A 13939-nucleotide genomic window follows, 5' to 3' on the forward strand; every position below is an offset into this window, starting at 1 on the left:
GAGAATCGATTGCTCTCGTCGAGTTCTCGAAGCACAGCCGAAGAGCTTGAGTCAAAACTGTCGCATATGCGCACATTGAAGTCGGGTTGAAGATTTGAATTCCACACAGCGCCCCGCCAGGCCGCGAGCGCGTAGCAGCCCGTCGTGTTCAGCGTCGTCGACGCCCAGTAGGCCAGGAGCGCCGCGGACTGCTCCGTCGTCCGCGTCGAGTGCGCGCCGAAGACCGCGCCCCGCCGCACCAGGATCCGCAGCACGGAGTTGAGGCAGACGACGATGAGCACTAAGAAGAGCGCGTGGCGCTTCGCCGACGGCTCCCGCGTCAGGTAGGGCGCCAGCGCGTGCTTCGCGCTGTGGAAGGGGTCCGACGGCTCCGGCGCGCCGTCGTCGCTCAGCGCCGTCGCGTTGAACGCCGTCGGCGCGGCCGTCGCGACGGCCTCCGGGCCCGGGTCGTCGGCCATGTCGTGGATCGCCCGCCCCCGCAGCGCGTAGACGGCGAAGAGGCCCGACGTGATGACGGCCAGCGTCGCCGCGCGCACGAGGAAGCGCCGCGCCGCGCGCGACGCCTCGGACACCTCCAAGTTCTCCCAGATGACCTGCGTGCAAATCAAGCAGTGAGCTGGGACGACGGGCGAAACTTTGAAATTCTCTAGCTCGGTCAAATCGAAGTCGATTCGGCTGATTTTTGAACGGATCGATGGCTCCCATCGAGTTCTCGAAGCACAGCCGAAGAACTTGGGTCGAAACATTCGAATGCGCTCACATCGAAGTCGTGTTGAAGATTTGATTCCCACACAGCAGCTGACGTCCGCGGGCGCGGGCGCCATCGCGGGCCGCGCGAAGCCCAGCGCGCCGGCGCCGCGCAGGGCCTTGCCCTCGGGCGCCCAGACGAGCGACGGCCGCGCGCGCCGCAGCGCCGCGTGGCGCCGCGCGAGCGCGCGCGCGGCGTCGCGCGCCGCGCGCGGAGACTCGAAGACGACGAACGCCGCGATGGCCCGGTCCCGCGGCCCCCGCGCGAGGGCCACGAGCTCGCCGCGCACGCGCAGCGACCGCGCCCGCGTCCGCAGCGCCGCGCCGCTCAGGCGCGGCCGCGCCCTGGCGCGCTTCTCCGCGCGGACCGCGGCGGTTTCGGCCGCCATCGCCTCGACGGCTTTCGTGAGCACGGGCCGGAGCACGTGGTGCACGGCGACCTTCTCGATGGCGCAGGGCCGCCCCGCGCCGTAGGCCGCCAGCGCTGCCAACACATCGGCTCGCACCGTCGCCGCCGTCGCGTCGGGCGACACGTCCCTTAACAGCAACGCGTAGTGCTCGGGCCTCGGCGCCAGCGTCCGGAGCGCGAGCGCGTCGCGCCGCACGAAGTCGCGCGCCGCCGCCGCGCCGCTCAACAGCGCCAGGGTCGCGCAGGCGGCGAAGAAGGACACGGCGAGGATGTCGCGCCGCCGCGCGCGCGGCGTCTCGCCGACGCTTTCCGGCGCGGGCACGGCCGCCATCGAGTAGCGCGCGAGCGCCGCGCCGTCGAGCACGCTCAGCGAGCCGGCGCCGTAGGGCGCCACGGGCTCGGCGTGGGCGCGGAACTGGCCGTGGCGCGCGTAGAGCGCGAGCGCCGGCAGCTGGAGCACCGCCGCCGCGAAGAGCAGCGACAGCAACAACTTGCCGAGCTTGAAGTGCAGCGAGATGCCCACGCCAAAGGCCTCGGCGAAGGCGAGGCCCTCCTCCTGCTCCGCCGCCGCGCTGTTGAAGCGCACGCGCGGCAGCACGTCCGACGCGTGCAGCCGCCCGACGCTCACGCCGTAGGGCAGGGCCGCGCGGCCCACGGTCCAGTTGAGCCGCATGCCGCGCACGGGCGGCAGCGAGTCCGAGCCCTTGCGCCGCGTCGCGAGCTCCACGTCGGCCACGGGCGCGTACGCGCCGCTCCCGGCCGTGCTCCCGTAGGAGCTGGAGCTGTGCTCCATGTTCATGTGAATGTTGGTTCAGCTCGAAAACGGGATGGCCGTCGCCGGCCCTGTCGCGCGCGAGGACTCGCGCGATGGCCGACGCCTTACCCCGCGCGCCCCGCCTAGCTGAAGTCGACGCCCTCGGCCTCGAGCTTCGTGCGGAGGTCCTCCTTCATGGTGTCGAGCGTCAGGTTCGTCGGGTCCTCGAAGTCCTCCTTCTTGAGGCCGTAGCCGAGCTCCTCCCAGCCCGGGTCGTACTCCTGGATGTCGCCCTTCCAGCCTTCCTTGACCTGCTTGACGCTGTGGGGCAGCAGCACCTTGGTCGAGATCCAGCCCTCGGGGTCGTCGATGCGCACGCGCGTCTTGTCCGCGTTCTCCTCCTCGACGAGCACCGTGTCGTCGATCGCGACCTTGTCGACGATCTCGCTCTCGAGGCTCTCGCCCTTGCGCACCGTCGCGCCGTTCTTGCCGATGACCTTGTACCTAGAGGCGCGGGCCGATCGCGCCGCGGACCGCGCGCGCGCGGCGGACCCGGGCCGACGCGCTTCTCGCCGACGCGCGAGTCCGGCTCCTTGCGGTCCGGGTGGCAGACGAGGCGGGGCTGCTTCCGCGGGTCCTTGATGAGGGCCAGCTGCGGGACGAGGACGTGCTGCTCGCCGCCGCCCGTGCCGCCGCCGCGGGGCTTCAGGGGGGCCGGGGCCGACGAGTTCGGTGCCATTGTGCCCCCAAACGCGACGAGACGACGGGGCTGCCTTTCCGATAGCCGCGTCAACTTGGGAGGCTCGAGGTGCAAGGTTTCAGGTGCTTCGGGCCCCGTTTGTTTCGGGGTCGGCAGAAGATCGTTAAGATCCATTACTGCTACATGACTTGGTGCGATTTCAAGCATGCTCGCTCGACGATGTTGGCCCGCGTCGCCGCCGGCCGCCCGGACGGCTCGCCGCCCACCACCGACCCGCCGCGCCGCCGCCGCGCGCGCGCGCCCCGGGGGACGGGTCCGGCGCCGCGGGACCGGGCATGGACGAAGACGACGAAAAAGCTCCGCGCGGGACCCGCGGCGCGGCGCGGCGGCCGCGCGAACGAACGGCGGCGGCGGCGCACCGCCGCACCGACCCATCCGAGCGCCGGCGAGATGCAACATCTTACACGTGGGGGGCGCAGGAGGAGGGGGCGGGGGGTGAGCACAATGGCGCGGGATGGAGTCGGTGCGAAACGCAGGGTGCGACGAAGCTGTTCAGTGACGAGGCGCGGCGAGCGTCGCCGACCGAGAGCGGCGCCCGCGCCGCGGGCGCGATCTCGGCGGCGCCAGCGTCGACCCACCGGTCGCGGCGCGCTCACTTCTTCTTGCTCGCCTGCGGGCATCGGGCGTCGCGGCGCGCGCGGCTCCGGGCGGGGCGGTCGAATTCGAACGGGCGGGGCGGGCGGGCGCGCGGCGTGTCGGGGCGCGGGCCGCGCGCGGGCTTCTTCGTCGCGGGCTTGGCGGCGGGCTTCTTCGTGGTGGGCTTCTTCGTGGCCGGCTTGGACGCGGGCTTCTTCGTGGCCGGCTTGGCCGCGGGCTTCTTCGTGGTAGGCTTCTTCACCGTGGGCTTCTTCGTCGCCGCGGGCTTCTTGGCCGTCGCCGTCTTCTTGGTCTTCTTCGCCGCGGGCTTCTTCGTCGGGGGCTCCTCCTCGACCATGCGGACGGGAGCGGTGCGCGTGCGGGTCTGCGGCGGGGCGAAGAAGTGGGCCTCGGCGGATTGGAATCATTTTTTCTCGGCCGCGCGGCGCCGCGGCGCCGAAACGCCCGGAGCCCCCCGCACCGCGGCGCCCCGCCCTCGCCCGCCCCGTCCCCCGGCCCCTTTCAGCGCCGCGGGAGGCCCCGGGTGCCGGCGCGCGGCGGTGTGCGACCGCGAGCGACGCGCTAACAGAAACGGACGCCGGTGGCGCGCGGGGCGGTCGGCGGCCATGGCGATGAAAGTTTGAGCTTGAAAGCGTGAAAGGGACCTACGGCGCGGGTGATCTGATGAGTTTCCGGGCTGCGGCGTGCCCCGGGGCGGGTGTCGCGCGCGCGCACGACGCGGGCACATACTGTTATGTCTTGATGAGTGTTGGGCCCCTGAGGTTTGATTGTGCTGGACAAAAGATCCGAATTCGGGGGGAGAGAGAGAGATTTGGGCCTCTCCGAGGCCTTCTCCGGCTGCCACTCGTCGCCGCGCGGCCGAGTTTGGAGCACTACATCCGGCGCCGGCCCCCGAAGACTCCGCGCCGCCGGCGGCACATGCCTTTTACTCCGGGTTGTTTTGGGAAGCAGTCCACCGCGCCGGCTTTCGAAGCCCCATGCCGGCGGCCGCGGATCATCTCCCAGCAGCGACAGTGACACTTCTTTATGATATCCCGGGTTCTTGGCCGCGGAGAATCCCCGGGAGCATCCCGCGCCGCCTAGGCGGGCTCCGCGGCGACGGCGGGCTCCTCGTCGGGCGGCGCGGCCGTCGTCGCCGACTTGCTCACGTCGACGGGCCCCGTGCCGACCTGGACCTCCGTCTGCGTGTACATCTGGCCGTCGAGCACGACGGTGTAGACCGTCGTCGCCGTCTCGACGCCGCTCGCGTCCGGTCGACCGCCTGCGAAAAGGACGCGTCGACCGCTCCGCGCCGAATTTGTTTCGGGCGCCGCCTGACGCGCTTCGCCTTCCAGCCCGCGCCCAAGGGCAGGTTCAGCGGAGGCTGAATTGGCTTCTTGCGGGCGGGCGGCGCGCCGCTGTCGTCCTTCTTCGACGACGACGTCTTCACGCCGTTCACGTCTTTGACGGAGAGGAGCGTCCGCGATCCGTCTGAGTGCGTGATCACGTACTCGAAGTAGGTCGTCACGTCCGGCGGGAAATCCTCGCCCGTCGTGACCTGCTTAGCTGTCGCAGTCCTACGGGCCAACTCTGTTATCGATGTGGTTTGGGAGAACAATGGACCTACCAGCTGTCCTCTGGAGCGATGCCTTCGGGATGCGGGATCTCGATGCCCATGCGGCGAGCGTTTACCGCGTGCTCGTCGGCGTCGCGTGCGCCTTCGAGATGTTCGTCGTGCGACTCGCCGTGTCGAGGGCTCGCGCAAAACCGGCGCAGAAGGTGCGCGATTGCAAAAACTTGTGGGCCAGTGTGGCGAAAAAATTGGCGACGACAACACCAGCTGCGCCGCGACTCGTATTATGACTTCGCCAGGGCGATGGCCATGTAGAGGGCCTGGGCGGCGCCCCCCGCGTCGTTGGGCGCGACGACGACGTCCGCCGCGTCCGCCGCGGCCGCGCCCGCGTTGCCGACGGCGACGCCGAGCGCGGCGCGCCGCAGCATGTCCGCGTCGTTCTCGCCGTCGCCGACGGCGAGCAGGTCCGCGCCCTCGTCGAGGCCGAAGTGGTCGAGGTACGCGCGGACGCCCTCGCGCTTCGAGCCCCCGAAGGGCAGGACCTCGAGCATCGTGGGCAAAGCGACCGTCGTCGCGGCCCGGCCCTGAGGAGCTTTTCGAGCGCGGGCCGCGCGGCCGCGAGCACGTCGGCGTCCGCGAGCAAGAGCAGCTTGTTCGCGCCCGCGGCGGCGTCCGCCACGGCGTCGACGACGCGCGGCCGCGGCTCGTGGTAGACGTCCGCGAGCTCGTCGGTTCTCCGAGTGGCCGCGAGCGTCCGGAGGTCGTCGCGCGCGTAGGCGACGACGTCCAGTCCCAGCCCGTCCGCGAAGCCGACGGCGTCCGCGACGACGTCGCCCGCGAGCAGCCGCTCGTGGACGACGGCGCCGCCGTCGTCGTAGACCACCAACCCGTTGACGAAGACGCCGCCGGGAAGCGCCTCGGCGACGGCGGCCGGCAGCGCCGCGAGCGCGCCCGCGCGGCACTTCCCCGTCGCGAGGAAGAAGCGGAGGCCCGGGTGCGCCGCGCAGGCGGCGATGGCCGCCGCGTTGTCGGCGTGGAGGACCGACGCCGAGTCGAGCAGCGTGCCGTCGACGTCGGACGCGACCGCGCGAATCCGCGCCTGAGCAGGAAAAATATGCAACAAGACTTCAATGTGCGCGTATTCGAACGAGCGTTACACAACATGTTCGCTGTTTGTCAAGCACTCGACGAGAGAAAACGATTCGTCCAAAATCAGCCGAATTGACTTCGATTTGACCGAGATGGAGAGGTTTGAAGTTTTGCTGGACCGGTCCATTCCACCGGTTGTTTCCGGCGCGGATCCGCGCGGGCAGGCGCTTCGCGCCCGAAACCTTGGGGAAGTAGGTCGCGTAGGGGTCGCGGCCGGGCCACTGGACGCCCAGATTCGCGAAGTCGCATTTGGGTTCGAACGCGCCCGCGACGGCGTCGCCTCGCCGCAAGCCGTAGACCTCCGCTAAGACCTTCGTGATCAGCGGGTGCCGCTCCTCCGCCGCGAAGGCCGCGGCGTCGTACCATTTGCAGTCGCTGATCTCCTCCGGGTCCGCGTCGATGGCCAGAGGCCCCAGGGGCTCGAGCCGCACGACGCAGTAGATGTCGCTCTTGCCCCAGGGCCGCACGCCGTGGCGGTGCCACATGCCGAGGACGCTCACGGCGCGGCACGCGACGCCCGTCTCCTCGAGCGTCTCCCGCGCGGCGCACTCGAAGAAGGACTCGCCCCGGTCCGCCAAGCCGCCGGGCAGCTTCCAGTTCGGCGACGGCACGCGGTCCGCGCCGTCGTTCGCGCTCTGCCACTCCTTCACGACGAGAATCTCGTTTTTATCGTTGACGACGAAGCCCGCGCAGCCGACCTGCGTGTTGCCGTAGGGCGGCACCTTGTCCTCGCCGGCGCCGAACCACTTGTAGAGCACCATGGAGTCGCCCTCCGCGTGGTGCAGCTCGAAGCCGCGCCGCGCCGCCGCCTCCGCGAATCTCGCGAGCGCGAGCGGCAGCGCGACCCAGCCGCTGAGCTGGGCCTCGTCGCGCCAGGCGCGCTCGAGCGCGCCCAGCCGCACCGCGAAGTCGTCGACGCTTACGTCGGTGTAGGCCGCGCTCGAGCCGCGCAGGTCGTAGAGCACGCCCTTGTAGGGCAGGGGGCTGATCGTCTGCTCGTCGCGCGGCATGAGCGTCATTTCGCGCCGCGCGGCGACGACGCGGCACCGCGGCGCCACGAAGGCGCCGGCGCGGCGACCCAGCAGGAGCAGGGTTGCCATGGCGCGGCGCATCGACTCGGACGACGACGACGGCGCAGTCGAAGTTTGCTGCAAAATCGGCTTTGCCACAAGCGCAACAATGGAGTGCATGATGCCCTTTCAAAAGTCGTAAGTCATGTCTCAATTCAGCGTGCAAGGCTTCGGCCTCAAGGCGCACGCAAAACAGCTGCAGCCGGCCCGATTCCCGCTCGGCGGCGACCAAAGCTCCTCCGCGGCGCGACCCGCGCTCAAACGACCAAAGCTCGTGCACAACCAGCAACCCAGCGGCGCCGCGCCGCGCGCCGCCGAAGGCGACGACGACGACGCCTCGGACGCGCCGGAGGACGAACCGCTCGAGGAGACGCTCGCGCGGCTGGCGCTGCCCGACGCCGCGCGGCTCGCGGGACGCTACGCGATTCCGCACCTCTACGCGTGGCAGCGCGCAGCGCTGTTCAGCGACCCCGCGACCCTCGAGGGCGGCTCGCTCGTCTACGCGGCGCCGGCGAGCGGCGGCAAGACGACCGTCGCCGAGCTCCTCATCGCCAAGGCGCTCTGGCGGCGCCGGAAGCGGCGCGTCGCGCTCTACGTCGTGCCCCTAAAGTCGCTCGTCGAGGAGAAGGTGGGCCAGTTCGCCAAGCTCTGGTCCGGCGACGGGTCCTACGGCTGGCGCGTGCGCGCCTGCCACGGCGACGCCGAGGAGAGCCGCCGCGCGCGCGAGCGCGGCGGCCGGAAGAAGCCGCGGCCGCCCGCCTTGGTCGACGACGGGGACACGGACGTCGCGGTGCTCACCTGGGAGAGCGCGTCGGCGTTCCTGGACGCCTTGTTCGAGCGCGGCGGCGCGGCGCTCGTGCGGGAGCGCCTGGCCTGCGTCGTCGTCGACGAGGTGCACCTCATGTCGGAGTCGCAGCGCGGCGCGGTCCTCGAGTCGCTCCTCGTGAAGCTGCTCCTGGCGCGGCCCGCGGCCGACGGCCGGCGCGGCGACCCGCAGGTCGTGGCCATGACGGCGACGGCGTCGAACCTGCCGGAGCTGGCGGCGTGGTTAAGGGCGTCGCTCTTCCGGACGTCGTACCGGCCGACGACTTTGGACGTCTTCGTCGCGTCGCCGCCGCTCTACGCGCCCGGCGGCGAGTGCCGCGAGCTCATCCGCGAGCCCTGGACGCCGACGCTCCGGCGCTGGGACGGCGCGCAACTCGCGGACGTCGCCGCGGGCTGGGCCGTAGAGGCGCGGATGGTCGACGAGCGCCGTTTCGCGAACACCGACGAGGCCCTCGGCGCGGAGCTCTGCCTCGCCGCTCGCGGCTTCGTCCTCGCCTTCGCGAAGACGCGGCGCGACGCCCAGGACTTCGCGGAAAAACTGGCAAAATGGGCGCCGCCGCCCCCGGCTGAAAATTACAAACCGCTCCGCGCGGCCGCGGCCGCGCTCTCGAGGGTCGCGCCGCCCGGCTCGCGCGTCTCCAAGACGCTCCGGGCCTGCGTGCGCCGCGGCGTCGCCTTCCACCACGCCGAGCTCACGTCCCTGGAGCGCGACGTCGTCGAGGGGGCCATTCGGGATCGTCTGCTGCGCTGCTGCGTCGCGACGACGACGCTGAGCGTCGGCGTCAACACGCCCGCGGCGCGCGTCGTCGTGCTCCAGCTCTCGGCCTGGTGCAAGGCGGCGGAGCTGCGCCAGATGTGCGGCCGCGCGGGCCGCAAGGGCTTCGGCGACCGCGGCGAGGCCTTCGTGGTGTGCGGCGTCAAGGCGTCCGCGGACCGGTGCGCGGGCTTGCTCGCGGAGGACTACGCGGCCATCAAGTCCGCGCTCGCCGGCGACGCGAGCCTCGCGCCCCGCGAGGCCGACGAGCGGCGGCGCGTGCGCGAGAAGCACTACCTCGACCTCGTCTGCAGCGGCGCGGCGAAGGAGGGCGCCGCGGCGGACGTGGCCTTCGGCTTCGGCGCGGACGTGCTCGAGGCGGCGACGCTCGCGACTCTGGCGGACCTGCGCTTCTTACGAGCCGCGGCGGGCGGCGGCCACGAGGCGACGCCCCTGGGCCGGGCCGCGCACGCCGCGGGGCTCGCGCCGCGCGACGCGCGCGAGGCGTTGGGCGCGCTCGCGTGCCGCCGGGGCATCGACTACAACGGCGAGCTCCACCGCTGCTACCTCATCGCGCCCCTGGGCCGCGACGTCCTCGCGAGCCGGGCGGACTGGGCCGCGTTCCACGACGTGCTCAAACGCGACGCGGCCGCGGTCGACGCGCTCGAGGCCGTCGTCGGCGGCTCGCTCGCGTACGTGCGGCGGCGCGCGAAGCTCGCGGCGGACGCGGCCCACGCGCACGCGGACACCGTCGCCCTCGCGGCGGCGCTCGCGCCGGCGTCGTGCCACCGCGTCCACGAGCGCTTCTGCCTCGCGCTGCTGCTTCTGGACCGCGTCGGCCAGGGCAGGAAAAGAGTGATTCAACGTCGCTTCAACGTGAGTGTTCCGCGCGCGCGCGTTCCGGCAAAAGCATCCACGCGTCGAGAGCGCTCCCAGAGATGATCGCTCGTCCAAGAATTAGCCGAAACGAGTGGAAAACGGCCGAGAGAGGAGCCTCCAAAGTTGGGAATTTCGCACTCTTTTCCTGCCCAGGCGTCGGCTCGGAGCTCCCCGGGCGGCCCTTCGCGGAGCGCATGGGCGCGGCCTGCGGCGGCACGAACCGCGAGGACCACGTGGCCCCGCCCAAGGTGTCGCCGGGCGACGTCGAGAGCTACCTCGCGGACGCCGCGGGCCTCTGCCGGCGGCTGAAGACGTTCTGCGAGGGCCTGCACTGGGACCAGCAGGCGTTTGCCGTCGCGTCCATGCGCGAGAAGCTCGCGCGCGGCGCGCCGGACGAGCTCATGGCGCTCATGCGCGCGTCGCCGCGGGTCAACCCGACGGCCGCGCGGCGCCTCTACGACGGCGGCTTCGACGGCGCCGCGGACCTCGCGGCCGCGGACGCGGGCGCCGTCGCGGAGATCCTGTGCCGCGGCGCGGCCTTCGAGGAGGGCGCGGACGCCGACGACGCCGCGCGGGGGCTCGCGAGCGCCATCGTCGCCGACGCGCGCGCGGCCGTCGCCGCGGAAGCGCGCGCGGACGACGCCTCCGACGACGACGGCGACGGCGGCGACTCCGACGAGGACAGCCTGCCCGACCCGGACCTGGTCGTCGCTTCGGAGGACGACGAGTAAGGCGGGCGGATCGGGTTAACAAGCTGGGACAACGTGGGCGTACGAGCGGGGCCTTCGCGGGGGGGGACTTGGGGGGAAGACGGGCCGTCGACGGCTGGCACACACACACAGAGCAGCAGGGGGGAGGATTCGCACTGAATCACAGGCCTGGCGCGGGGCCGCGGCTCGTCGAGAGCGCGCGGCGGACCGCGGACGCGCGGAATCGGGACTTTCCGTCATCGGCGCGGCGCCGGCGTCGGCTGCCAGAGCATGTTAAAGAGGTCGAGGTTCGGGTCCGCGTTGACAAGGATGGGCGGCGACCGCCGCGCGGGCGGCGCATCCACGACGCGCTGGCGCTTCGGCGCCGGGGGCACGTTGTCGAGGAGCGGCAACTTGAGGAGCTGCAGCTTCGGGCTCTCGGGCTCGTTCGAGTCGATGATGGAGCACTCGTTGAAGATGACGAGGCGCGGGCTCGTCGACGGCCGCGTCGACGGCGACTCGTCCCACTCGAGGGACACGCGCCGCGGCGTCGGCAGCCTCAGCAGGTGGTTGGTGGGCGTGACACGAGCGATGCTCATGTGCGGGCTGCGGTGGGCTCCGTCCGAGGCTGGCTCGTCGTCGAAGGACCGCTTCCGGTCGTTCTCCCAGGAGCAGTCCATGGCGGAACGAAGTGTTGCCTGCCGGGCGCACGTCGCGACGCTCGTGTCTTCGGAGTTGAGATGGTCTCTCGCAGAGCCTCGTGACGTGAGAGCCCGAGCTGCCCCGCCTCACCTTCAAAATGGAACCTTCAAGGCACGATCAATCAAGTTGGCGTCCGGTAAGCTACATTGAGGCTCGAGGAGCAACCTTTCAGGGCATCGTCGGCGCTCGCTTTCCTTGAGCGCCGGGCCGTCGACGTCCCCATCGTCGACCTCCGCGGCGCGCCCGCCCGCGGACACCGCCGATCGTCGAGGTGTTAGCCCCCCCCGCGGCGCCGCTCCTCACGCGGCCTCGGACCGGTCCTCGTCGCGCGCCTTGGGCACGAGGGCCTCGTAGTCGTCGAGGTTGTCGAGGCTCGTCGTGCCCGCGTCGACGCAGATGTTCTGGTTCGTCACGAAGCGCGCGTCGTCGGAGAGCAAAAAACTCACGTAGGCGGCGATGTCCTCGGCGTCGAGGAAGGACCTCATCATGTTCTGCGCCTGCCACCTGGGCAGGAAAAGGGTGCGAAATTCCCAACTTCAAAGGCTCCTATCTCGGTCGTTTTCCGCTCGTTTCGGCTGACTTTTGGACGAGCGATCATCTCTCGGAGCGCTCTCGACGCGTGGGTGCTGTTTCCGAAACGCGCGCGCGCGGAACACTCACGTTGAAGCGACGTTGAATCACCCTTTTCCTGCCCTGCCTGCCACGTCGCGCGGACCGCGGATTCCGCGACGCCGGACGCGTCGGCCGTGAGCTTCACGACGGCGTCGCAGCGGTCGCCGGCGATGAGGCCGGGGCAGAGCGTGTTGACGCGGATCTTCTCCGGGCCGAGCTCCATGGCGAGCGTCGACGTGAGGCCGTTGAGCGCGGCCTTGGACGTCGCGTACGGCGCCCGGTGCGGGTAGCCCGTGAGCCCGCCGCCCGTCGAGCTGATGTTGACGATGGCGCCGCCGGCGGCGAGGCCCGCGGGCTTGGGCGCGCGCAGCAGCGGCACGGCGTGCTTGATGCAGACCATGGGGCCCTCGACGTTGACGGCGAAGAGGTCGCGCCACCGGTCGACGCGCAGCTCCGTGACGGCGCCCGCCTCGCCGGCGACGCCCGCGCTGTTGACGACGCCGTCGAGACCGCCGAAGCGCCGCGCGACGTCGGCGAACATGGCCGCGACGGAGGCCTCCGAGCTCACGTCGACGGTGAAGGGCACGATGTCGATGTCGCGGGCCAAGGCGTCGATGGCCGCGCCGTCGACGTCGCAGCCCACGACCTGGGCGCCCTCGGCGTGGAGCCTTTGGGCGATGGCTCGTCCAATGCCGGCGCCCGCGGCCGTGACCACGACGCGCTTCTTGAGCAGTCTTTGGGCTCGCAGCATCGCGGACATCGAGTCGGGGCAGCGAGAGTTTTTATGACGGGTTCAACGACACGTGAATATCTTTTTAACGCGACCGACGATGATCGCGCCGTGATCAAGGTCCATGGTGCAAAGCAGCCAGGCCTGGGAGCCACCGGTGGAGCACTCGACGGTGCTGACGGCCTTCCCGCACCGGCCGCCGGGCTGGCCGCTGCTGACGCCGACGCGGCGCGACACAAAGCGCACCAAGGGCAAGACGAAGGGCCGCACGCTGCGCTTCGCGTCGCCGGGCGCGCACGATGACGCGCCGCGCCGGAGCGCGACGCGCGGCGCGCGGCGCACGAAGGACTTCTCGCGGCGGCGGGCGCTCGCGGCGCCGCCGAATTTGAGCCTGCGGACGCTGTCGACGTGCGCGCCGTCGGTCCTCGCGCTCGAGATGCGGCGCGCGCGCGCGCCCGTCCTCGCCGACGACGGCGACTTCGCGAAACTCGTGGGCCGCGAGGGCGGCGCCTGCGTCGACGCGCACCGGCGGCGCGTCGGCGGCCTGCCCTGCGACGTCGCCGTGTGGCAGCACGCGCACCACGTCGTCGTCGAGCTCGTCGACGTGAGCGCCGAGGGCCACCACCGGCCGTCGCTCGAGGCGCTCCACGCCGCGGACGCGGGCGCGGAAACGACCTTCGCCGAGCGCGGGTCCGCCTACCACGCCGTCGGCGTGGACCTGTCCTTCCACGACGTCGGAAAGGCCTGCATGCGGCCCGCGGACGTCGCGAAGCTCTACGGCGCCGTCGTCGACGCCGTCGCCTTCGAGGGCGACGCGCGCGCCGGGCCGGCGAGCCGGCGCCGCGCCGTGAAGGCCGTCGCGCTCGACCCGGCGAGTTCGCGGCGGCCGCGGCGCCGCGAGACGCGTTTCGGCTACCGCATGGACGCCGTCGGCGGCGCGCTCTGGCGGAGCTGGCTCGTGAGCCGCTGGTGGCGCGGGCCCCAGCCCTTCTGGCACGCGCGGGAGGTCGTGGTTGTGGCGCTCGACGAGCGGCGGCGGGAAGTGATGCTCGTTGTCGCGGCGACGCTGACGGCGCGGCGGGGCTTCTGGCTCGCGCTGCGGCTCCGCGTCGTCGCCGTCGCCGACGGCGGCGACGACGACGGCGGGCCGCTCCTCGCCGGGCGCACGGTCTTCACGGCCGAGCGGCCCTGGCTCGCGGAGGGCGCGGAGCCGGCCGCGTCGTCGCCGCGGCTCTCCGCGTCCTTGGTCGTGCCGCTCGCGGCGCCCTGGGACGCGCGGCGCGCGGCGCCGGCGCCCGCGGACGACGCCGCGGAGGGCGCCGCGGCCGCCGGCGCGCCCTGCCACGGCGCCTGCGTCGCGCTCGTCCGCGCGCTGTCGCTCACGCTGTCGCCCCGGGGGCAGCGATCGCTCGACGGCGACGACGCGCCGCGCGGGGCGGACTTCGACCTGCGCGCCGCGCTGCCCCAGCCCCTCGACGCGCGCGCGACGGCGTCGTCCGTGCGCGCCGCGGCGGCCCTCGCGGGCGCGCAGGCGCGCGCGCGCGGCGCCGCGGCGCGCGTCGCCTACGGCGCCGCGCGGCGCGCGCGGCGCGTGCTCCGCGTCTTCCACCGCCAGTTCCTCGACGCGGGCCGGCCGTCGCGGTCCCTGCTCCGCGCGCGCCACGCGTTCCTGCGCGTCGCGACGGAGAAGCGCGCCGCGCTCACCGTCCA

General features: G+C 72.1%; 2 protein-coding genes across 2 annotated transcripts in view; one reads left to right on the plus strand and one right to left on the minus strand.

Annotated features, from left to right (window-relative positions):
• AURANDRAFT_66734 (hypothetical protein) overlaps positions 1–6729 on the minus strand; it is a gene marked incomplete at both ends in the record, with an annotated part of 10777 nt that extends 4048 nt beyond the window's left edge. Inside the window, 9 exons of the mRNA XM_009041974.1 lie at positions 75–593; positions 804–1943; positions 2069–2414; positions 3267–3280; positions 3509–3655; positions 4586–4823; positions 5111–5361; positions 5445–5918; positions 6151–6729. Of these exons, the coding sequence (XP_009040222.1) occupies positions 75–593; positions 804–1943; positions 2069–2414; positions 3267–3280; positions 3509–3655; positions 4586–4823; positions 5111–5361; positions 5445–5918; positions 6151–6729 (3708 nt within the window). The remainder of the gene's footprint in view (positions 1–74; positions 594–803; positions 1944–2068; positions 2415–3266; positions 3281–3508; positions 3656–4585; positions 4824–5110; positions 5362–5444; positions 5919–6150) is intronic.
• A 454-nt stretch (positions 6730–7183) lies between these two features.
• AURANDRAFT_66735 (hypothetical protein) overlaps positions 7184–13939 on the plus strand; it is a gene marked incomplete at both ends in the record, with an annotated part of 11122 nt that continues 4366 nt past the window's right edge. The window contains 3 exons of the mRNA XM_009041963.1: positions 7184–9482; positions 9650–10223; positions 12350–13934. Coding sequence (XP_009040211.1) covers positions 7184–9482; positions 9650–10223; positions 12350–13934 — 4458 coding nt within the window. The remainder of the gene's footprint in view (positions 9483–9649; positions 10224–12349; positions 13935–13939) is intronic.

The sequence above is a fragment of the Aureococcus anophagefferens genome, assembly GCF_000186865.1.
Source record: "Aureococcus anophagefferens unplaced genomic scaffold AURANscaffold_25, whole genome shotgun sequence".
In the NCBI taxonomy this organism is placed as follows: domain Eukaryota; class Pelagophyceae; order Pelagomonadales; family Pelagomonadaceae; genus Aureococcus; species Aureococcus anophagefferens.